This window comes from Lissotriton vulgaris, chromosome 3_1, assembly GCF_964263255.1.
Source record: "Lissotriton vulgaris chromosome 3_1, aLisVul1.2, whole genome shotgun sequence".
NCBI lineage: Eukaryota > Metazoa > Chordata > Amphibia > Caudata > Salamandridae > Lissotriton > Lissotriton vulgaris.
Window position 1 is genome coordinate 955,764,668 of NC_141689.1, and position 26,452 is coordinate 955,791,119.

The following is a 26,452-nucleotide window of genomic DNA, read 5'->3' on the forward strand; positions in this document are numbered from 1 at the left end:
CAGAGAAATAGTCAAAAAGGAACATTACTATAATTAATAAAGCTGGGCATACTGTGATGTCAACTCCCACAAACACCAAGGACCAGCCTCGTGTGCCTGCCAGAAAGGAAAAGAATAACAAGGAATGGAATTAGGTCCCACGGCCAGTCAGCCGTGCAAAATATGTTAAACAAAGAGGGGGGACCAAGGAGCTATAACGGTCCAGTGTCCATGCTCCTAATATAAATCTATTTATCAAAAGGACAAAGTTCCTAGATCAGGGTGCAAAAGTCGCCCATAAATCAAGGTGCAAATAGTCACCAACAAGAGTGCAAAAGACACCCATGTGTCAAGGTGCAGAAAGTCACTAGGCAGGGTGCAAATGTCACCCATGAATCGGGGTGCTAACAGTCACCCATATTTTAAAACAAAGAGAAATTAAGAAAGAGGGTAGACTAAAGTAATCCTAGGTTTGAAAGTGTCCTAATGTGAGAGAGAAAATAATTCTACATCCTCTGCTGCCCTCACACACCCCGGGGGGTGTCATGCTTCATCATCGGGCGTTTGCTCCTCGTAGGGCCGGCGCTGCAATTCCCTACGGGTCCCCCGAAGGGTCACTTTATCGAAGATCTTTTTTGAGGATTGCCGGATGTTGCATGCGGGTGTGTGGGGATTGGGTAAAAGGAGGGTAAATCAATTTATGTGCACGTGATAGTGTAAAAAATGACTGACCCCAAAAGGGCCCATTCGGCCTAGGTGTCAAAAGTCAAGGCCAACATGTTTCGCGCCTCTGTTGCCCGTAGGTCATTGGCGCTTCTTCAGGACCACAATAATAAACAGTGTAGTGCACGTGCTATAATAAGTAAAGATTAAAATGAGAACCCTCTTAACTCAGCCAGGGCGGGTCTGTATACCCTCAAAGTGGTTACAGCTGCTACATGGAAGCCGCTCCTGGGTAACACCTAGGAAAAGGAAAAACATAGTAAACCACAAGTGCGCATCAATGACGTCTTAAGCTTCATAGAGTGCCATTTTTATGCACACATCCTTCCAAACAGAAAATTTAAGCAGACACATGGGACCAGTCCAACGCGGGGCGGGGGCCGCTGTTCACAAGAGCCCTAGGCTGGATTAACATTTTTAGTAGTAAAGTACGGCACCTAGACTGAGCTTAGGGTTTGTATAGCGGATGGTGACAAAGTAACAATAATGTAACGTATTCAAGTCAGCAGCAATATCTACATATAGAGATGGTAGTTAACCATCAGCATGCTTACCAAGGACTCTCTTGTTATACCCTCCCCAAGGAAATTCTCCAAATCCAGAAAGGGCAGGCACTCTGTTGTTATAGTTGATGTAAAGTGCAAAAGTGGATTGCAGTTGTTGACCCAGTCCAGAAAATCTTCAACCTACTGGGCATCACTCTTCCAGATTAGGAACACATTGTCGAAAAAACGTTTCCATACCTTGATACTGTCCCTCCATATACTCGTGGGGGCATAGATAAATTGATCCTCAAAGGCCGCCACATAGAGTCCAGCCAAACTCGGAGCAAAGGTACTGCCCATAGAAGTACCATGGGTTTGGAGGTAATGGGTACCTTGAAACTCAAAGAACTTTTTTGTCAGTGCGATTTCCGCGAGGTGAAAGATAAACGGTCTTGGTGTGCTGTATGCCCATTCCTGGTCAAACAAGACCTCCTGCACCGCACATAGGGTTTCTCTAAATAAGGTCCTAATTTACAACAAAGCAGCCATCCACACCTGCTCTCAGAACTGAGCAGCAAATCCAATCACTCACTGACTTCATCTTGGTCTTTGACCCTGTAAAAGCATTACTACACCTATGCAGTATGTTTGTGCTATACAAGTACCCCATGCATTCTTACATGCACTTATGCTAACACCATATTTGTTTGGCAGTGCCAGCCTACCTTCTAATCACAGACTTTCTACATTACCGGCTATCAAGATCCGTTCCACTAATGTTGTTGATTTTATTGTGGACGGTATACACAACAGCTAAATTTTAAGTTGCAAGTCTGTAACAGCCAGATTCATGAAGCTACCATTTTGCGATTAGCAAATAGCGAAAAATTGCGTATCGCTATTTGAGAGTCGCAAAATGGCATTCATGATAAAATGCGAGGAAAAATTGCGATTCGCAATCGATCGCAATTGGCGATTGCGATCTAGCCACAATCGCTAAATAATCGCAGTTTCGGCAATTTCCCATGCCGAAATTGCGATATCGCAAATAGCGATATCGCAATTTGCGATCTCGCTAACTGCGAGATCGCAAAAACGGGAAGTCGCATTTCGATCCCACTGATGACATCACAACCAGGAAGTAGGCTCACCACACCCACAAACCGAACGCAGAGCCAGGGAGTGGCAGCAGGAAAGTGAGGAGCTCCAAAAGCAAGACCCTGCAGCACCCCAGCCTGAAGGAAAGTTTAGAAAGATGTCCCAGGATGCAGCAGGGAGCAGTGGGCAGGAGAGGAAGAGGAAAATGAAATTTTCTGAAGCTGAATTGGAGTATGTAATTGAGGGGGTGTGCAATGACTATGGCAAGCTGTTTGGGAAAGACTCTCGGAGGTTGCCAGAGCCCGAGAAGCGCAGGATCTGGCAGCGCATCCGCGCCAAGGTCAATTCTGTTGGTGTTACCCAGCGCTCCATTGATGACATCAAAAAGCGCTGGTACGACCTGAGAGGACGTTCCAAGGAGCGGATTGCTTTGAGGCTTGGGGACCAACTGGGCACCGGTGGAGGGGATGCATTAGCCACACCTAACACCCCATTGGAGAACATGATCGTGGAGACCATAGTGCCAGCAGCCTGCGTGGGGGTCATTCAGCTGGACTCCTCTCGACCCAGCCAACAACAAAGTCAAGGTAAGTGCCATGCGACTGCGACCCAGTCCCCTAACAATGCCCTTACGTCCTGAACTAGCAACATGACGTCCCCAAATATGCAGACCAAGCTCACCAAAAAAGTCCCATTGCATTGTGGTACTTGTAGTGTAATCATGGGCCCGCAGTCAGCCCAACAGTGCCAGAGCACTCATTGCTAAGTCTAACCAAAACCCAGTCAGGGAAAGCAAGGCTGCATGCATGTGTTAACATTTCCTGCGCAAGACACATCACATTAATCATGCACCCTTTCACATTACAGGTGCAGGTGATCAAGCCAGCACGGACAGCGATGCGCTACACATCGCTGAGAGACCGGAGGACACTGAGGGTGAGGGACAGTCCTCCCAACAACCTGGCACATCACAGCAACCAGCAGTGCAGCCAGCACCACCCACAGCACCAACACCCCGTGCCGACAGGGCCACCCCTGCAGCCACTGCAGTGCAGCCAGCACCACCTACAGCACCAACACCCCGTGCCGACAGGGCCACCCCTGCAGCCACTGCAGTGCAGCCACCACCACCAACACAACCACCACCCCGTGCCGCCACAGCAGTGGTACAGACTCCACCACCAGTGCCTCGGAGGCAGACGAGACACACACCTGCTGGCAGGTCACAGACCAGCGCACAGAGGCACCAGCAGCGCCAGGGCCCAGCAGGCACCGGCAGGGCACTAGAAACACCCTACCCAGGCCTGGTCATTGAACGCCGCATGCTGGCGTGCATCGCACGCAGGCACGCCACATGGTAGCAATGTTTGCACAGATGCAGGCAAACGGACAACATATTGCCCAGATGATAGCAGCTGTGAGACAGAACAACCAGCTGCTTGTATCCCAACAGGACATGACCCGTCGACGCCACCGCCAACTACTGGCCCGCCTATCGGCCTACACTAGGTCTAATCATGTTGTTGGCCACGCCACATCTCAGCTGGCACGACGGTCACTTGCTATGCAGGCCCAAATGGTGCAGTGTTGCCAGGATGTGGCCAGGTCACTCGACCTACTCACTGCAGCTGTGCTTGGCAGACAGGCCACTGGCCAGGAAGAAGCAGAGGGGGGTGACAACGCAAGTGAGGCTGCGTCGACCAATAGCAGTGCCTCCTTACCACCGTTGCCTGCACCTCGCCGCAGCAGCAGGCCAACATCAGGAAGTAGGGCCAACACCGTCCCTCAGGATGCGGAGAGACGACTTGGGGCGTCTCGTCGTCAACATCGCTGAGGACTGTAAAACTATGAGGGAGGCCATGCAGTCGACCCCTGCAAACCCCCTACCCCAGCATGGGGAGGTATGGAGCAATACACTCCCCATCAGACAATTTGTTACTTGAAGGCCTATTTATTGTGATGTAACATTAAAGAAGAAAGGTCAAACTTCATACACACTCATGTCATTATTTCATTCGTCATGCATGGGTGCAGTGTTGTGATAGTGGTATGTGTGCACTAGAAACAGTTTGTAGTGATGTGGTTGCGGCGCCTGTGTCCTTCCGCAGGATCTTCTCCGCGGGCATGACGTACATGTGGAGGTGGCCGGTCGTCCCCTTCAGATTCACTGCCAGAGATGTTGACAGGTATCCGGCGCTTAGTTGCCATGCTATGTAGTATTGCGCAGACAGCCACAATGCGGCAACACACTGCTGGACTGTAATACATGGCCCCACCTGTCTTGTGCAGTATACGGAACCTGCTCTTGAGCAGGCCAAATGTCCTTTCTATGCAATTCCTTGTCCGTATGTGTGCAGCATTGTAACGCCGTTGCTGGGGTGTGGCAGGGTTGAAGTAAGGGGTCAGGAGGTATTCACGGAGGGCGTAGCCACTGTCACCTGAATGAGAGGAGCAGATGGTGATTGGCTGTGCTGCGCAGTTACTTCATAGCAATGTGACATTGTCGACAAAGTGCACTTACCAAGTAGGTGTCCTTCCCCAAACTCTCCCCTGACCAGTCGTGAGTGGAGGCCGCTGTGGCGGAATATGAAGGAGTTGTGGGTACTCCCTGGGTACTGGGCCACAATGTCAGTGATGTATGACTTAGCATTGCAGACCATCTGTATGTTCAGGGAGTGGTAAGACTTTCTATTGTGGAACATATACTCTGTGGCAGCTAGTGGGCAGATGGCGATGTGGGTACAGTCTATGAATCCAAGTACATGGGGAAAATGGGCTACATTGTAGAATTGTAGCTTGGTCAAGTCCAATTCCTGTTGGCTCGTGGGAAATTTGATGTGATGGTGTAGCTGGGTGAGCATGGCGTCAACGAAAGTGTGGAGGCAGCGTGACATGGTGGGCTGGGATATCCCCCCAGCAGCCGCTGCTATCCCCTGGAAACTCCCGGAGGCCAGGAGGTGCAGGCTACACAATACCTGCACATGTGTAGGCACCGCATTGGTACGGCTTGTTGGGTGCTGCATCAGGGGGTCAAGGTCCTGTATTAGCTGCATTATCATTTCCCCATTCAGCCTATATTTTGCATATATCTGCTCTCTGGTTTGGCCCAGCAAGGTGACCCGCTGGAGGAAAATTCTGTCCTGGATCCTGCGTCTCCTCTGTGCTGCTCGCTGTAGCCTTCGACGCCTCACCACCATGTACATTCCTGGCATTGTGGCACTCCAAATGCTGATGCTGGAAGTCCTTATGTGTGATTGGTCAGGCCTGAACCTGTTGCTGATTGGCCAACGGTTTTTCAAATGTAATTTTTTCATGGCTTTTATGGTTACCACCTGCTTTGAGTTGTCCTTAATTTGCGCGGCGCAAACAGCGATTTTTGGGTTTTTCGCTATTAGCGAATTTTCATGAATGCCGATTGCGATTATATAGCGAATTCGCAATTTATTTCACAGAATCCGTGGTTTGTCGCATTTTCCGATTCGCTAATGCTCGCCTACCGGGATTCTGCGATTTTTATTGCAAATTCGCTATTATGTGTTAGCGAATTCGCTATTTTGATGTTGAATGCCGATTACGTAAATTGCGCCCACAATTGCATTTTCGCAGCGATTGCGGGCGCAATTTCACTTCATGAATCTGGCAGTAAGTTCTGAAAGAAGTAATGCTTGTGAGAATAACATCAATTCATAATCTTCTTCTTGTCATACTTAGGAGCTGAACATAACAAGTTGTAGTGGACCCATGCTCAATGGGGATATAGTTCTATTTCACGCAAGCAAGTCCTGTAAGCATTTGACGTTAGTCGACATAAGCTGGACTGGAGCGACTGATGATGGGATCATTGCACTTGCAGAAGCTTCTTTAAGGTACTGATCCTCAAAGCATCTCAGTGATATGGATACATGTTCTGTAAATTCAATAGGAAAATCATGTTGGTAACATTGCCAAAGTTTGCAGAGTGCCATTAAGTGCATTGTACTGAAATTATCAACAAGTTTATTTATAAAGTTTGATATTGCGCAAACTTGACCCAAGAGCATATCAGAGCGCTTTACATTTAAAATCGTTGCATTACAAGTTACATCAGATGTGAGAGCATAGTAAGGTACAGTACATATAAAGAATGTTACAATAATTCGAAGGAGGGAGAGGAGGAAGGAATAATAGCAGGGAGATGAGGAGGAACAATCCCCAATGTCCGGCTGGGTAGGTGACGGTCAAGGGGGAAACCAAGGCCAATCTCCTCATTAGCTGTCAAGCAGCTCCACCGGTCATCAGCCATGTTGCTCAGGTCTCAGCATTCAGGAAAAACCATAACTGTAAATAAAACCTGGACACAAATGGTGAGGAAGATGGTTTGTTATTTTTACATTACAGGTACACTTAGCATCCTTGATACAGTAGTGTTTTTCCATTATAATACATTCAGACTCAATTGTCTTTTGGAGAAATAATGTACAGCAATAATTACAGGTATTCTAGTAATATCCTTTACCTGCTACAATGGTGGTAGGTATTGCAGCATGACAATTGGTTCCACAAATGAGTTCAGCACATGTACTACAAATTATAACACAGAGGGTACAAGAAAATGTAGTCTGTTTTCAACAGGCCATTCACTGAATTATGTCATAATATACCTCAAAATCCCAGCAGACATCATCAAGCAAAGCAACACTCTTGATTACCTGTTATCGAGGATTGTTAATGATGTATGATTAGTTAAAGAGAACCATATATTTCTCTTCACTGGATGGCCCCATTACAATCCCACTGAGACACAATATAGGTTGACAATTGAGTCAAATAATGTCAACATATTCATCTGCCTGAAAGGGATTGATGAGCTGCATCTATGATGTTGCTTGAACTGGGGTGCCCCCATAATTTTTCTAGGCTATAAACTAGAACTGTACTGTTAGCAACTAGAACTAGACTCTTCGCAAAAGATTGTGGCACATAGCACACATACAAACACTTTACTGGAAATATGTGCAATATCAACCAATGGAATGTACTTAACTTGCTATTAATAATAAGCATATGTATACTGTAAGTCAATGGAGAATAACTCTATCTCGGGTTCATCCCATTTATTTACAACTGAGACACATGGGTGCTTACTGATAGTAACATTTTAGATTACAACTGATGCCTAAGGCAAAATATGAATATAGTATCGTATTGTGTCCTAGTTTAAGTAATCCACCTGGGGCCGTGTTACAGAAAGTGCCTAAGGGGCACAATGGACATGTACACCAGTTTTGTGTTCCACACGGGCACTTTGGTATTACAGAAGGGTACTCAGATGTTTATGCACCCCCTTCTGTAATACTGATAGGCACACATGTAGCACCAGCACTATCTCAGGAGGGGCACACCCTCATTTGCATTGGGACATAGCCCCATGCAAATGAGGCAATCTATTTGCTTCTGCAACCATTCCATATTATGGAAATAGGCGGAAAGGCAAAGAAGCTGTGGAGAAGGGCACTGAAAGTGTGCCACAAAAAGGTGCTGCACTCTCAGTGCTTCCCCTGATGGCAGCCTTCTGGAGGGGAAAAGAGGGCCCCATGGACCCCCCAACATCCCCTTGCAGGCCGGTGCAGTCATTCATTGCACCCACATGCAAAGGGCTCTCTAATGCCTTGACAAAGTGCATGCAGGTCGCCAACTGCACAGTGAAACACTGAGCGACTTTGAAACAGCTGCTCCATCTTTCACTTAAATGCGCTTCCCCTAGGGCTTGCGACTGCCCTGAGGGCAGGGCATTTTCTGTAATAAGGCACACTTTCCCAGTTCACGCATGGCACACCTAGTATAAGGTGCGCCATGGAGCAAACAGGAAAAGTGCACCCTATGTGTAATAAGGGCCAGGTCGTTTGATAAGGAAGAGTAACCAAAAACTTTTATATATCTTCCGACTCAAAATTCACATCTCCATTGCCAGCCACTTCAAGTATTCTTGGAGACAGGGAGTGAGGCCTGGATCCATAACTCGTAAGCATTACATATAAAAGAATGAAAGTCCAAACTTAGCTCATAAATACGGAAAACTTATTTTTTAATGGCTACACAATACTGAAGAAAAAGGATAAATTTGGAAAGAATGGATTTAACTATTTAACTGGTAGTCAATAGAGTCACCCATTAACATGGAAGTTCATGTGATTCATTCTCTTTTAATGTGGAACAGTTAGGAATTCAGAAAATATGACACTCTGAACAATCGCATCTTAACACTTTTTTTATGGAGCACAAACCTCAGCAGGCTGATTGCCTTGGTGGAGAATAGGAAGAAAAACTAAACATTTAATGTGGCTATTGGTGACTTGAATGGCTGCTCCATGTTTGATCTCCTTTTCACAGGAAGGTCAGGCTGAACACATCTTCACACAGCTAATGTTGGAAGGATGATTAAAATTAAGTGTAATAGATTGCTGATGAGGAATGCTGGTGAGGACCAGAGAGATTGTGTGTTGCCCAGACTAAAACAAGCTTTTTATGCACGTCTGATGATGGCTCTCAGAAAAGCTCATGGTTCTTCAGGTTACCTGATGGTTCCACGCACTGTAAATCCACAGCTGGGGTTTTGAAGGATTTGCTTCCACAGTAACCTTTAAACAAGTGTTTCTCTCACTTTTCCTGTGCGTAGCCAGACAGGCAAATTAGAGCAGAGAAGATAATTTCTTCTTACTGGACTCTGCAGTTCTGAGACCATGAAATCTTCTTGACAAGGTACAGTATCATTTCCTTTTTAGGTCGAGCAGACCTACCCTCAATGCGTGAGCATTGAAGGTGTCTGCTTCAGACCTTTTGTGGCCCGTATTTAGGAATGTAGACAGCTACCAGACGCGCGCTTTGACGAGGTCAGATTTCACCTCGGGAGCGAGCGTCTGGTATCTGCGCATGCGCGAATCAAATCCCTTGCTCACACACACACATACAGGCAGCCCCCACCCCTCTGCATGCACGCACGCACACACAGGCGAGCGCATGCACATGCAGGCACACAGACACTCGCTCACACACACCCCCCCTCCCCCACAGTCACACACACGCACGCACAACAAAGCCCGCCCGGCCGCACGCGCGCGCACATGCTTCCCCCCCCTTCGCACTCGCGCGCGCACATCCTTCCCCCCCCCCCAACCCAACCCACTCACCGGCTTCTTTCGTGCGGCGGCTCTCCTCAGCTGCAGGGCCCGGCAGCAGGACTCTTCTTCCCTCCTTCGGCACCGGGGCGCAGGGTAGGCTCCTGCCTGCTCCGGTGCTCCAAACACGGCTCCGTCCAATCGCGGCTCTTCCGTGGGAGGCGGGGTAGGCTCCCGCCCTCCTACTTCCTGTTTCCTGTTGTCGCGCCGGCCTGCCTGACTTCCTGGTCGCAGGCCGGCAGAGTGACGGCGGTGATTTGCGGTATTTATTTATTTAGTTATTTATGCATTTTTATATAGCGCGGACTTTACCCGAAGGCGGTATTTATTTATTTATGTATTTATGCATTCTATATTCTATTATCTTCGTGTTATTTGGGAAGATTATGCAATCTGCTAGGCGTCTGCCCCTTCCTCTCTGGTCACGCACGCTACAGTGGTTTTTTTTTCATGCACAGTGTTTACACGCAGTATTTTTTTTTCTCTTGATGTAAATTGTTCGCCGTGGTTTGGTGGGAAGTAAACTACTGCAGTTCAGGGAAACAACTGGAGCGCTTTCCAAATACAGCAGTTAAGAAATACAAAGTTAACTTGTCTAATTTGCAAGAATATGAGTAATCGTGATAGTAACCAACCGAGCTTTTTATCGAGAGCCCTGTTTCTAATCTCGCTCTGTGACGTGGGACTGCCTGATAAAACGCAGCTAACGCGAGGGAAGTGGTCTGGGATTGTGGTAACGTCAATAGAGTTTTATACAGAGGTTGTCTTTTTAGCTTAAAACAGCCACTTTGCGGCACTAGGGAATTGTTACATAGCAGGCACTATCTTGGAAGACGGTGGAAGGTCGGTTGGGAGGAACTGTTCTGGGGGTCTTTGGCGGAAGAAGTCTGTAGTGCTGCTTTCCCAAGGCTTCTATGTGCCTGCCGCTTCTTGAAGATGCAGGTGGCGCTTTCAGTAAGTCCTTTGTGTGAGATAAAAGCCTCACCAAAGAGCCTCAACCTCAGCTTTCTTTCAGAGGCTGCCTGAAGTGGTTTATTTTGCAAGTGTTGCCTCAAAGGTGTGAACCCAGTCCACCATGAATCTCCCGCTCTTCCTTCCGGTTTAATCTATTTCTGGGCCATTAGTAGACATTTCAAAATACTTGAGTAAAAATTGTGAGCAACCACAATACATGAGGTAGTAAAGGAAGTCTTACTCACAAATAGCGCGAGGACGTGAATTACTTTTGGAGGTGTCTCTGGAGGAGGAGAACTTTGAGGTCCCTTTTGAAGGCCTGGGAGGAGGCAGTGGTCCGGAGCTTTTTTTTGTCCTCTCGCGGTTTGTAAATACAAAACATATTGCATTACAAATGCTATAGGTATCACATTTGCGAAAGTTATAACTATTGGCATTGTAAATGACGAAGCTATTAATTTAGCTATTTTAAAAAAAAGAAACATAAATAAAAACTTTGCCATTTACAATACCAATAGCTCAAACTTTCCTAATGCGAGACCTATTGCATTGCAAATGCTTGTTCTAGTATCTATACAAGAAAAGCTCGGCTAATATTGGGGCACTTTTAATTCTTACGTGTATACATTTCAGACTTTAACTAAGCGGAACAGCACACACTTTCACTGCAATATAACATAGCTATAACTTAACTCAGTAGGGGGCTGGCAAGTAACACATTTGATTATGCCCTAAATGAAAAATGAAAGATGTCCAAATAATTTCATAGGAAGCACATCATTCCTGTCCCCAAAGCTCCTCTTTTCTTTGGCTCAAAAGCAAGGCCTCTAATAGTCAGATAAATGGGAGGTATTCACCTGCTGGTCTTACAGTCAGTAGGCTGTTTTGCCCCCTTCAGAAATAATAGCTCTAACATTTGAATTATTAGCCAGTAGATCGCCCATCTTGATTTGGATTATGTGTGACATTGGAATTAGGCACTTCTCAGTCTATTTCATTAGTATTTACCTCATGAGTTCTGTTCAGTCTCTGCCAATTTTGTGTATATTAGACTGGAACTACACAGCTCAATATATTAAGAATGCAACTTGATGTGACACCTACACAATCTGCCATGAATCGAAGGCATTCCATAGGGGTGCCAAAAAAAGATGGATGCTTTTCTTCCTCCAAGAGGTCCTACCTATTTAAAACCATTTAAGAATATTATTCCTTCTCTGCTACAATGGCTACAGTTACATCTGACGTGGTAACTAGGAAAACACCCATGCCTCTCCTCTCTGAATTTACTACTATTTCTCAGAAGGAAGCACTGGCTGTGATCCAGGGCTGCAAGTCCGGCTCGCCGGAAGACCTGTGACCTCCTAAACTGTGGAAAGAGCTGGCACATTCCACCAGCGATGTGCTGTGTAAAATATGGAATACCTCCCTTTCCTCCGGCATCTTCCATGATCTATGAAAGCACGCCACTCTACTTCCCCTTAAGAAGAAACCCAATGTGGATTCAGGAGAATTGAGCAATTACAGACCCATCTCTCTGCTGTCTGCTCCAGCAAAAATGCTGGAAAAGGTAATGCAGCGCCAATTGGCCAATTTTATCGAGAGCCACAATTTCCTGTACGACACCCAATCCGGTTTTTGCGCTGGGTTCAGCACAGAGACAGCACTATTTGAGGTAGCAGACTCAATTAGGATGGCATTGGATTCAGGGGCATCAGTTATGCTGGTGCTCCTGGATCTTTCACCACCCCCTTTTCTGAATCGTTTTGTCCACCACAAAGAAGGGTGGAAGGGTATGCTCAGATGTGAGTCCCTTGCTCACTGCACCATCAGGATTCAAGCAAGCCGGGCCGAAGACGGCTGTAATGCCAGAAACAGGTCCCCGGAAGCTTGTTTCCTTTCCAGTAAAAGAATTGGCTTGGTAGTTTGGTCTGCCCTGTTCCCATGATGCACTGGGCCAGGGACAGACTAATTTGCATGTAGGCAGGTTCTGAGCTGGGATGGTGCAGTGAGCTAAAATTGGTGATGGATCAAGCCCTGATCTTTGGACTGGGTAGGAGTGTTCTGCTTAATTCAGATACTCTGTCCATCACCACCCCCTTTTCTGAATCGTTTTGTCCACCATAAGCGTGGAAGGGTATGCTCAGATGTGAGTCCCTTGCTCACTGCACCATCAGGATTCAAGCAAGCCGGGCCGAAGACGGCTGTAATGCCAGAAACCGGTCCCCGGAAGCTTGTTTCCTTTCCAGTAAAAGAATTGGCTTGGTAGTTTGGTCTGCCCTGTTCCCATGATGCACTGGGCCAGGGACAGACTAATTTGCATGTAGCCAGGTTCTGAGCTGGGATGGTGCAGTGAGCTAAAAAACGGTGATGGATCAAGCCCTGATCTTTGGACTGGGTAGGAGTGTTCTGCTTAATTCAGATACTCTGTCCATCACCACCCCCTTTTCTGAATCGTTTTGTCCACCATATACGTGGAAGGGTATGCTCAGATGTGAGTCCCTTGCTCACTGCACCATCAGGATTCAAGCAAGCCGGGCCGAAGACGGCTGTAATCCCAGAAACAGGTCCCCGGAAGCTTGTTTCCTTTCCAGTAAAAGAATTGGCTTAGTAGTTTGGACTGCCCTGTACCAATGATGCACTGGGCCAGGGACAGACTAATTTGCATGTAGCCAGGTTCTGAGCTGGGATGGTGCAGTGAGCTAAAAAACGGTCATGGATCAAGCCCTGATCTTTGGACTGGGTAGGAGTGTTCTGCTTAATTCAGATACTCTGTCCATCACCACCCCCTTTTCTGAATCGTTTTGTCCACCATAAGCGTGGAAGGGTATGCTCAGATAGGAGTCCCTTGCTCACTGCACCATCAGGATTCAAGCAAGCCGGGCCGAAGACGGCTGTAATGCCAGAAACCGGTCCCCGGAAGCTTGTTTCCTTTCCAGTAAAAGAATTGGCTTCGTAGTTTGGTCTGCCCTTTTCCCATGATGCACTGGGCCAGGGACAGACTAATTTGCATGTAGCCAGGTTCTGAGCTGGGATGGTGCAGTGAGCTATAAATCGGTGATGGATCAAGCCCTGATCTTTGGATTGGGTAGGAGTGTTCTGCTTAATTCAGATACTCTGTCCATCACCACCCCCTTTTCAGAATCGTTTTGTCCACCATAAGCGTGGAAGGGTATGCTCAGATGTGAGTCCCTTGCTCACTGCACCATCAGGATTCAAGCAAGCCGGGCCGAAGACGGCTGTAATGCCAGAAACCGGTCCCCGGAAGCTTGTTTCCTTTCCAGTAAAATAATTGGCTTGGTAGTTTGGTCTGCCCTGTTCCCATGATGCACTAGGCCAGGGCCAGACTAATTTGCATGTAGCCAGGTTCTGAGCTGGGATGGTGCAGTGAGCTAAAAAACAGTGATGGATCAAGCCCTGATCTTTGGACTGGGTAGGAGTGTTCTGCTTAATTCAGATACTCTGTCCATCACCACCCCCTTTTCTGAATCGTTTTGTCCACCATAAACGTGGAAGGGTATGCTCAGATGTGAGTCCCTTGCTCACTGCACCATCAGGATTCAAGCAAGCCGGGCCAAATACGGCTGTAATGCCAGAAACCGGTCCCCGGAAGCTTGTTTCCTTTCCAGTAAAAGAATTGGCTTGGTAGTTTGGTCTGCCCTGTTCCCATGATGCACTGGGCCAGGGACAGACTAATTTGCATGTAGCCAGGTTCTGAGCTGGGATGGTGCAGTGAGCTAAAAAAAACGGTGATGGATCAAGCCCTGATCTTTGGACTGGGTAGGAGTGTTCTGCTTAATTCAGATACTCTGTCCATCACCACCCCCTTTTCTGAATCATTTTGTCCACCATAAGCGTGGAAGGGTATGCTCAGATGTGAGTCCCTTGCTCACTGCACCATCAGGATTCAAGCAAGCCGGCCCGAAGACGGCTGTAATGCCAGAAACCAGTCCCCGGAAGCTTGTTTCCTTTCCAGTAAAAGAATTGGCTTGGTTGTTTGGTCTGCCCTGTTCCCATGATGCACTGGGCCAGGGACAGACTAATTTGCATGTAGCCAGGTTCTGAGCTGGGATGGTGCAGTGAGCTAAAAAACGGTGATGGATCAAGCCCTGATCTTTGGACTGGGTAGGAGTGTTCTGCTTAATTCAGATACTCTGTCCATCACCACCCCCTTTTCTGAATCGTTTTGTCCACCATAAGCGTGGAAGGGTATGCTCAGATATGAGTCCCTTGCTCACTGCACCATCAGGATTCAAGCAAGCCGGGCCGAAGACGGCTGTAATGCCAGAAACCGGTCCCCGGAAGCTTGTTTTCTTTCCAGTAAAAGAATTGGCTTGGTAGTTTGGTCTGCCCTGTTCCCATGATGCACTGGGCCAGGGACAGACTAATTTGCATGTAGCCAGGTTCTGAGCTGGGATGGTGCAGTGAGCTAAAAAATGGTGATGGATCCAGCCCTGATCTTTGGACTGGGTAGGAGTGTTCTGCTTAATTCAGATACTCTGTCCATCACCACCCCCTTTTCTGAATCGTTTTGTCCACCATAAGCGTGGAAGGGTATGCTCAGATGTGAGTCCCTTGCTCACTGCACCATCAGGATTCAAGCAAGCCGGGCCGAAGACGGCTGTAATGCCAGAAACCGGTCCCCGGAAGCTTGTTTCCTTTCCAGTAAAAGAATTGGCTTGGTAATTTGGTCTGCCCTGTTCCCATGATGCACTGGGCCAGGGACAGACTAATTTGCATGTAGCCAGGTTCTGAGCTGGGATGGTGCAGTGAGCTAAAAAAACGGTGATGGATCAAGCCCTGATCTTTGGACTGGGTAGGAGTGTTCTGCTTAATTCAGATACTCTGTCCATCACCACCCCCTTTTCTGAATCCTGGATCTTTCAGCGGCATTTGACACAGTTGACCACTCTATACTGGCTCAACGTCTTCTGGACAGTGGGGTTAAGGGCACAGACCTGGCCTGGCTGAAGTCTTTCCCCCACTTGCACACTCAAAGGGTGGCCCTACGACTGCATCAGTCCAACCGCAAGCATTTTTGCTGTGGGGAGCCGCAGGGGTCGGCCCTAAGCCTGTTGCTCAACATTTATCTGGCTCCTCTATTCACGCAGATAGCCAACTGGGGAGTGAAGGCAATGCAGATGACACCCAGTTGGTTTTTCCTTTCAATGATCAGTCCAAAGATTCTTTTGGGTGCTTTAAAGGCTGCTTAAAAGATATTGCATGCTGGATGAACAACAATAAACTTAAATTAAATGCTGATGAAACGGAAGTTGTGTACTTCGGCAATTCGCAGCCCCTCGCCGCTGACCTGTGGTGGCCAGCGGATATGGGCTCGCCACCTGCTCCAGCCAGCTGCGCCAAAAATCTGGGAGTAAAATGGCCGGCTGACTTATCCTTCTCAGCCCAAATTCAGCAGGTAACAGCTGCCTGCTTCAGCAGCTTGAGAAACATGCGTAAATGTTTACACCTGCTGCCAGAGAGCTCCCATCGGATCGTAGTCCATGCCACAGTAACTGCCCGCCTGGACTACGCGAAGGACCTCTATATAGGCAAACCGGCTTACCTTGTTAGGAAACTCCAAATGGTCAAAATGCGGCTGCGAGATTGATCAGAAGTGTTCCTTTTCAGCAACATATGTCTCCGCATATTAGAGAACTTCATTGGCTTCCGGTAGCCAAGAGAATCAAATTTAAGGCTGTAAACTTAGCTTTTCGGGCATTCTATGGAACGTGCCCTAGCTATTTGAAAACAGAGGCTAGGTGTCTACACGCAGACACACGCTCGGAGGTCGAATTCCCAGAAATTACTTTGCACTCCACGAGTGAAGAAAGTCTTGCTGGGTGGCAGATCATTTATGCTTGGGTCGTCCACGTTATGGAATTTCATCCCTAATTCCCTGCGCCAAATTTCTTCTGAAACACAGTTTAGGAAGGCAGTAAAAACATGGCCTTTTAACTTAGTTTAAGCCTATGCAATCCTTGATCAATGCTTGTCTCACTTGTCGCTCTAGCACCGGGACACCTCTTTGGAGTTAGCTGTTTGCGCTCTATAAATGGCTGTATTATTATTATTATAATATTATCTACACATTCTCCAAATACTCTAACTACACAGCCTTAACAGAGATACCATACTGAACTCAGTATCATTAAACACACATTTGCATTACAAGTGTTTTACAAGTGACAGATGGCCCATACGTCCAAGGACAGCACTGGCCAGTTGGGTTCGCTCCTGCAGGAGATGAGGGTAGGGTTCAAAGTATTGGACGTGCGATTTGACACACTGGACAAGCAAATACCAGAGCTGGGGGACTAAGGTCCAAGTACCCAACAGGTGCCTCAATGTGGTTGAGTCCCACACTTCGGATCTGGAAGATGGCATGGTGCAGTCGCTGAAAAGGTTGGACCGCATGGAACGCATCCTTAAAGACATTGCTATAAAGAATGAGGACTTGGAAGCGCGCAGTCGCCGAAACAACATTTGCATTTTGGGCGTCCCCCGAATCTACAGCTGCTGGACGTATGCACACTATGGTGAAGAAGATACTGATAGAGGTGTTTGGGAGAGACTTTTTCACTCCAGGCTTTGTGATAGAACGTGCCCATAGGTCACTGGGTCCCAGACCCAATCCAGGATTCCCACCTCGGCCCATCATTGCCTGCGTAATGAACTTCAGAGACCGAGACACTGCCCTACGACTATCACGTGAAAGGGGCGAGATCCTGTGGCAAGGCTCTAAACTGTCATTATATCCCTATTTTACCATCATGGTCCAGGAAGCCCGGCGTAAATATCTGGGAGTTAAGGCAATACTCAGGAATCTCGGATTGAAGTACGGAATGCTGTACCCTGCCCGGATGCGGGTAGAGGTAAATGGGCGGGCACGTGTCTTTGACACTTCAACAGAGGTGGAGAAGTTCGGCCACACATTCAAAATCAACAATAAGCCTCATGCTGAAGATAGCGACAGACTTTCCCCTCCGCAAAGTGGTTCAGACGCAAGTATGGAACTGTTTTCCAGGTCAGGTCCAGACTGACCAACGGTATCATCAGTCCCTTAAGTCTTATTTCTTTCAGTAGTTCATTGTCAAAGCTGGAATTTGGTACATTGTTTAAATTACACTGTATATGCCACACGACTGAGAGAGCCCTGCCTCCCCCCTTTTTAGTGTTCACCTAGTTTAAAAGGTTTTGTGTAACGAGAATGTACCTAATTTGGTTGCTTTTCATTATGTTGAGGGTACCATTGGTACTAAGCTATGTTCGGACAGAGCTGGTGTTGCCTCTCCGGATGGGTGGGGAGGCTGGGTGGAGGGTGGTGGGAGGGGAATGGGATTTGTTGCCTTGCACCAAGATAATTTTTCATTTGCATATAGGCACAACCTTCAAGTACACACAATTGTTATTTTTTCAGGGCTGACATAGCTCAGTTAGGTCACAACTCTGGCCCTTTGGATGTGACTTTTGCCACATGGAATGTCTGTGGTCTAAATGACACCCGAAAGAAGAGACAAATAGTTTATTACTTACTCCGACCCAGTGTTGTAAACCATTTTAGGACACTATTGTAAATTTCTCGATTCATGCCCTTATATAGGTATAAATCACTATGTCCTTATATAGGCATAAGAATCATAACCATATTTAGACATAGCTCATGCAGTCCAAATACGGCAGGGCTACTTCCACTAGTTCCGAAAATCTACAACGATTACTCGGAAAACCCGGTTTCAGCAGCTAGGGACTTTCCCTTGCTCGAGAACCGGCTTGTCCAAGAACTCATGGAGTTTTTAAAGAACAGAGAGTTTTTAATGACGTTATTATGTCCACCGTTACGTCAAACTCGGCAACTTCAAGGTATAAATATGCCCACAGTTGCCTTAGCAAACACACAGTGGTTTGGAGCAGTTCGACTATCTACTTGCCCGACGCACCCTGCTACTGCAAGTGCCGAAGGAAGCCGACCCTCCAGCAGACGCCACGAGAGAGATGCTGTCTTTTATCCTGCAGAGAAATCCAGCTCCATTGTTTCCAAGCTACCCTTGCGTGTTGTTGGGAAATCGAGTCCCGAGACTGACCTTCTTCATTCCAAACTAAGGTACGGAGCTGGTTAGACCCTAAGAGAAATCTTGGACAGATTTTTGGCAAAAGGATACTATATTTATGCTACACCTCACTTACTTCTTCCCTCGTACTAAGCTTAGGTTAGGTACATCGGGGTAGGCGTATTTTAGAAGCACCCGTTGAGTACTTTTAGCCTCTGTTATTTATGTATGTATTTATCTATGGTTTAGGAACCACACAATGCTCTTACAGTATTATTTTATTCTACTCTTTATACTGTATGTATTATATTTTACAACCAGTTTTACGATTGTAGCAGTTCATTTCTTATGCTTGAGAAAGAAGACTGTTCAATAAAACATTTTTATTGAAAACGCCCGTCTATCTATTTCTCTGCACCTCTAGTGAAACGAAGCATGCACGATTGACTGAGTGAAATATCTATCTATTGTGTCCACGACTCTGAAGATCAGTTTTATCTTGGGGAAACAAAGTTGTCATGTTTATGCGGTTGTTAGAAACTAATCCCTTCTTGTGAATACGAGAAAGTTTCTAGTGACCTCTGAGCTAACTGGCACTCACAATTAAGTCTAATATATTCGATAGAGACTTAGTCGACCTCAGTCCTACGTCTGAGCTATAGGATATATTATTCCAATGCACAGAGCCTATTGGGAATATAGAAACAACACTATATGGCGCCCAACGTTTGGTAAGGCACTAATTTAATGCTAGATACTAGAGTAACTCAGTCGTGCTTTTCACAGAGACCCCTTTTTCCCGTAAAGTACTCCAATAGACGTCTGGAGTGGGTCAAAGGATAAAATATCCGACATACCTGAATAGGACGAAAATCCTATGTGTTAGTTTTTGGTTTGTTCAGCGTTGAAGGATACAGTGTTCCAAAATATTGTGCACCTTATCTTTTTTCCAAAACTTGCAACAAAATGCAAGGTAGCGACGAAGAGAACGGTGGACCTGCAGGCACTATTACCCGACCGGGTTTAGACAAGAACAGGTCTCACACAAAATGACCCGGATGCTATAACCATCCCGGAAAACGTAAGGAAAACCATAGCTATAAAGCTTATAGAAAATGGCCTATCGGTAAGAGGTGGTAGAGTCAAATTTGTCATAGATGCACATGAATATTGGCAGACAGAGGAATCTATTCATGGATTGTCTTTCCACAATCAAATCCAACAACACGTGTTCCACTACCATAGACAATTGGTACAACATGTCATGAGAATTTTAACAGTCCAACCTGCTATAAGAATTCCACAGCACACCCCTCATCAGGGGAACACAAACAAAATCACACCACAGACTATACAGTCAGGAATCGGTAAATTGCCCGCAAAAAGTGAACAAATTCCATTCTGGTTAGCCCAGAAAATTACTCAAATAGAGGCAGTATTTCCCGATAGTACACCTCATGAGAAACACAGGATTCTAACAATCTGTTTACCAATGGGGATTGCACCACACATGGAGGACTGTGACACTTGGGGTACAGTTTTTACTTCAATTTACACAAAAACACATGGTGTCCCGTCTATGGCTGTAATACCAGACGTTCTGAGACAGATTCAAAATGAATACGGTCCAGAACCAGCGTTGAATCTTGGCATGAAATTAATGAAAGATTTCAAACAGGTCTCAGCTATCTTATTAGCTAACATTAAAGGTGAAGCAGCATCCGTGGCAATCCGCCAAAAATTAAAAGAACTCGATATTACTGAGCAACCATATGAACTTGCCAGAATTATTGAAAAATCCTGTGAAGAACTAGGAAGTGATAGTTTGGGAGGGAAACCTGTAAAACCCGAACAACAGAAAATCCTGAAAAAGTTTTCATGAAAATAATCTAACTACTCCTAAAAAGAAATGGGAAAATAGTAGACAGCCACTTCCTAAAGAGAAGCGCTCTTAGTCCAGAGGTAGATCTCCTCAAAAGGAGCACTCTGAAAAGAGATATAACCTTAGAAATAGGAATAATTTAAGAAAACCTGATAGATATCAAGATACTGATATATTCAATCCTCTCGTACCTTTCAGACTTCCTCGCAGAAATCCGAAAGAAGAGGAAGATCAGAACACAAAGAAGAACGAAAGAAGAGGAAGATCAGAACACAAAGAAGAACGCGTGAACTCCAAAGTCGATCAACATTTTACAAAAAATAAGAAAACTCAATTTTCCCAAAAGAAGGTAGCAAGTATTAAAATCAAGACATGCAGAGGATCTTGAGGACACAACTCAAGAACGGGGAGTGGGCCCCGACAATGCTGGACAGCGCAGCAGAGGTCATCACAGCTTGCAAGATCCTGAAAGATCATCTTGAAACAGTGGATCTGAATGAATGCATTCAGGTTGAAACTGCCGACACCAGAGTTAGTGTACCCCATAAGTTACATGAAGTAACACTCCGGATAGAGGGGGACATAACTAGAAAAATAAAAGCACTCTTTTGGGAAAAACTATCTAAGGGTTATGACATCCTTCTGGCTGAAAAAGACTGGCCACCTGAATTTGTCATTGAGTGCCCACATGGCAAAGAGATCATTATGCCAGCCTTCTCAAATCATATTCCGATTCATAAAAATATATACCTATGCCAGAAAATGGGCTGTGGCACAGGCTCCAGCATTATATAACAATCATGTGGGATGGGATGAGGACTCTCCTCACCATAAAATCCAGTTAAAAAATCAACCTACTGCTCAGAGGCAGTAACCAGTAAAACAGGAAGCTAAAAAGCAAGTCAGGGAGATCTTAGATCAACTTGAATACCAAGGGGTGGTTGAAACATGCACCTCGTCCATGAACAATCCTTTGTTTCCTGTCTCCAAACCAGACGAAACATATCGTCTAGTTTTGGATTACAGACATTTAAACTCTTGTTGCAAAACTTTTGCAGTAGAAAATTCACACAGTGTACATCTAATGAATAACATTGTTCGCAAGAAATATAAAACTACATTAGATATTTCAAACGGTTTCTTCTGTTAAAACATTGCACCTGAAAGCAGGTACTTGACCGCTATCTCAATAATGGGGACACAACAACACTTTTGTCGTCTCCCCCAGGGATTCAAGAACAGTCCTGGATTATTTTCAGCCAGAGTAACAGAGTTACTACAAACGTATGATGAGGAGGCATTATCTTATGTCGATGACATCTATCTTACAGATGATGATTTGGACAGGCACTTGACCAGGGTGAACACCATAATACTTGGATTCGCCTCTGAAGGGTATAAATTCAACTTTAAAAAATCAAGAATTGCCCACCTCAACGTCCTATTCTTAGGATACAAAGTTTCAAGTGAAGGCAAAAGCCTGGCAGCCAACTTTTTAGAAAAATGTGTGCTGCTCCAACCTCAAAAATCGCTGAAAACCTTGCAGTCAATTTTAGGATTCCTAAACTTCTGAAGAACTTACATTCTGAATTACGCAGAAAGGGTTAAACCTCTCTACGAACTAATCAAACCTGATTTCAAACCTACTAATTGGACTCAAAAACACAAAGAAATATTGTTTTCAGTACAAGCTGACATGTTGGCAACAACACCCTTACAAACACGCAACAATGTACGCAACCTTGTAATCCGAATCATCCCAGGGAGATGCGGATTCACATACCTAACCTTTAATGAAGGTGAAAAGGTACCAATAGATTACAAATCACACTTGCACACAAAGCTGAAATGAAATTCACTTAAACAGGAAAAATTCTGACAGCGGTTCAGACGGCTGTAGCAAAGGAGAGAGCCCTCTCACAGGGTAAACGCATAAAAGTCGTTACACCTGTACCTGCCTTAGAGGCAGTGACAAAGGCTAGCATTCCAAATGCAAAAGCTCTACATCAAAGATGGATACAATGGGATAATTCTCTTCCTGCAACAGACGTTGAATATGTTTTTGACCCTTACTTGAAGACACAAGAATTTCTCCAGTACGAACAGGAATGTCCTCTGCCTACTGAAATTCTACCTCTAGAACATTACAGCTGTATAATATATACAGATGGACCAGCACAGCCCGCAATTGGGGGTAAACAAGCTTATAGTGCTGCGTGTGCGATTGTTAAAGGTCGCTGGCGGCAATGGTAAATTCCGACCCATGGTCACAAAAACTCAATCACTAGGAGACTGTACAGCTCAGCGAGCTGAACTACAGGCTTTCAAGATGGCGCTTGAAAATACCGATCTGGAATTCCCCACACTTATAGTGTGCAATTCTTATTACTGCGTCCAGTCTTACAATGAATATCTGCAGAAATTGGTTCAAAATGGTTTTAAAGACGCAAAAGGTGGCACAATCAATCATAAAATACTTTGGGAACAAGTAGTTTTTTTGCAGAAAGAACTACAAAAGACTCACGTGATCCATACACTGAGTCATCAGCGTGATGGCGTTCACATTGAAGGGAAGTCATTGGCTGATGAAGGCAGCTGTGCAAACGGCTTCCGTAGCTGCAACTATTCGTTCAAAAACAGAAATAGACGGTGAAACCATACTCGCTGTCAATGCCACGAGCAAAGGCAGCGGAGCCACGTTACCTCTAAATTATCCACTCAAATATACATACATAATTGATGCAAACTCTGTTCCTTTTGCTTGAATCCCTGGAGTGGGGGATAGGGTAATTCCAAACTGGAACCGGAGAGGTGCTCTGATTCATGAAGCACATATGGGAGAGGGTCTGAAACTTCAAGGGATCTCTAAATCTCTATAAGAATTAGATGTACTGGTGGCCAGGAATGAAAGCTTGTGTGTATGAATTCGGAATTAATTGCGATGACTGTTACAAATACCACAGCTTTGAACACCACCAGATTCCTGACTACAATGTAGCCAGCCCAGTACAGACACCATTGTTAGATAGCATTAGACAATCCACGCTCAAACGTCCCAATGGACGAAAGCGGTCCCACAAATACTAGGACAAGATTCATTTGGATGTGGCTTCAGCGCTCGGCTGACGCCCGAACTGTTATAAAAGATTTGCGAGTCTTTATCAGCACATATGAAATTGGCACGCTACATTCTGACCAGGGTCCGGCTTTTTGCTCTAGGGCTTACAAGGAGGTCATGGCCAGGTTGGGCATTGCATTGCGATTTTCGAGTCCATTCCATCCTGAGGGAAATTCGGTTGTGGAGAGAAAAAACTGTGACTAAAAGCAATCTATAACAGCTAGGGTATTAGGTTCGGGTGATGGGTGAGTCAAAAATCTAATAAATGTCCACCATAGTCTTAATAACCTGCCAAGAAATTCTCTGGGTGGAATCACTCCATATGAAATCCTTTTTGGTACTAGAATGTTGGTTGAAGATCTTGATTGTCACACTTCAGTGGTGGAACAAAAACCCCTTGATATCAAAGATAATTTGGCTGTTTTACAGGACTTAAATGAAACAAGAAGAAGTCTTAGCAACACCAGTGAAAAGCCAACGACCACTGAAGAAAAACCACCTGTCCCAGCAAGACCTGTCTGGATTCCAAAGATTGGGGATCTGGTCAGGGAGAAAATAGCGGACAAGAAGTAATTTGGGCCTTCTTACAAAAAAACACTACCTGTACTAGCAATCCACGGATCAAGAGCAGTGCTACTGCCATCCCTTGCTAGAAGAAAGGAGAACCGGTCTGTATCAATTGACCTTGTAAAACCACACCATGTGGCCGATAATAAGTAGTAGGCCCAGTGGGTTCCCAAGATGTAGCAGACAACCAAATCTTGCTACTATCCAAGAGGTTCAAACTGAAAGACTCATCACGTTTGAAGATTCTAAAGTGAGAAAAGAAGGACTATGCAACAAAGCCATGGAACTGGTGCCTCTTGAAACCCAAATAACAGTTCGTCAAGTAACTCCCGTCTACAATGATGTAGCATCTGACTATATAAAAATGTCAAGGGAACAAGCAACTCCAGCGATTTTAGAGACTCCGGATGCAATACCGACTATTGACAGAACTGCCTCTAGCTATTTTATCAACTTTGATAACTTTTCTGAGGATCCCAGTGAACCAGAAACTATGCCAGCAAATGAAACTTTCAAGGAAAAATTAACGGAATTTGGTCAAGAGCTTGCAAAAATATATCTGGTTTCACCATGGGTTGAATTTTGGATTGGATTAGGAGTATTTTATCTCCTGCTATGGCTCATTCTTGTTTTAAGTTTGGGAAAGCTGATAGATGGAAAACACATTAAAATGGACACAGCAAGTAAGAACATCAACTTGCTCCTGAAGCCACACAAATTATATCATTGTGAACAACGAGACCTGTCATCAGTGAACATCACAGCGGTTCCTCTACCTGATGGAATAGCTTGGGATACAACTGATTATGACATTTATGGCCCTGTCGAGCTGCTGAAATTTTCTGATGATTGGGACTTTGAAAGTGTTAATAATATGATGGCAGACTTAGAAATGTCAGCTAAATTTACAAAACATGAATACTTAGAAGGTTCATCAAATTATGAAGAAAAGTATTGTTTTAATCATTTTGGCCATCATTACTTGCATACATCTGCAAACCCTAGAAATGTTTTAACTTATAATCAATGGGAACATTGCCCAACACCTCCAAAAGGTAGTTCTAAAACATTTATTAGAAAGTTTCCATGTTTTACAGGTTTTAATGTTACAAACCCAGAACGTTTTTACTTTAAAAATGTTAATAAGACAGGCATGAAAAGTATGTTGACAAATACTAAACAAATTTATTCTGCGGCCTTTTATGCTCAATTGTCCACCTTAGGCTTTGACTTTTGGAAAGACAAGATTGAGACAAAAACTGTTTGGGGCACAAAGGACTGGCAGGTACAAGGTTTAGAAGCATTGTTCAGAGCCTGCATCATTCCAGAACAAATGATGTTTTTAAATGACACTGTTCAACAGACATCTTGTCTTGTCATTGCTAAGATAAAAGATTTAAACAAACCGTCCATACCTAACCCCACACCTGTTAGTAATTTAACTTCAGGTGAGGAGGTAGACGTAAACTATATTTTACAACAGAACAGAACAAATCCTGAATGAAAAAAATGGGTATCTGGCCCACAGTCACGAATAACTGTCAAGATAGATTCCTGATCAAGACAAAAGGGTTCACAGTAACTCGCCAGATCCAAGATATATCCAAAGACAACATCCAGGGATTGATGTAAATAATTAATTTACTCTCTTAATTTCTATGCAGGTAAGTACTTAATCAATAATAACTCAATCGGAAAGAAGGAAAACAGAGTCCGTGGTGTAAGAGTTTCTAAGGGTTTTATTCCTCATAAAGGAATCAGGATATCATGTTCTGACCACCACACAGGATGTCAGAAGGGATAGATGAGCGCGCCGTCGTTTATTGACAATACATAGCTTATATACTTGATTTACATCATAATGTTCAATGTAAGAGGCGTAACAGCTGAGAGAAGACAAGATAACAGTATACACGTGGTGCTAGTACATCATCAAGAGGCGTAAACTAGGCGTGTGTGCTAGAAACGTCACTGATAGGTGACGCAAGTGGGTGGCACCAAGGGGTGGTGCTAACAGAATGTTGCAATGTCAGCGGAAATCGGAAGCTTGGATGCGCGCGCAGCTGCATGACGTGTGATAGACGGGGTGCAGGGGACTTGACATTTACACTGGCGGAAAGAGACAGAAGTCTGGCATGTCAGATCAACTTGTGCTTCTATCATATCCGATATCTGATGTTTAGGAACTAAGCTATCTGGGCAGAAAGGTCTCTAGAGCAGAAGCTATTCTATACTTGCTGTGAGTGCGTGTATAAGCGCCTGAGTGTCTGTATGAGAAGCGTGGGGGCATGGGGCCTTCCATGGAAGCATGGCAACAGAGGCTATGAATTACTTGCATAAAGACAGGTCGGCCCTTTAGCCCTGTAGCTGAGGAAGGATGTTTACTGAAGCTAGCAGGCCGGAATGTATCTTCGGGGAGGAAAACAGATAACTCGAAGGTT

At 45.3% G+C, this 26,452-nt stretch overlaps 1 protein-coding gene across 1 annotated transcript in view; it reads left to right on the forward strand.

Moving 5' to 3' along the window:
- The window catches only part of LOC147727266 (uncharacterized), a 734,797-nt gene that overhangs the window by 424,463 nt on the left and 283,882 nt on the right, over positions 1-26,452 (forward strand). The window contains exon 10 of the mRNA XM_086961322.1: positions 5,997-6,151. Coding sequence (XP_086817448.1) covers positions 5,997-6,151 — 155 coding nt within the window. The remainder of the gene's footprint in view (positions 1-5,996; positions 6,152-26,452) is intronic.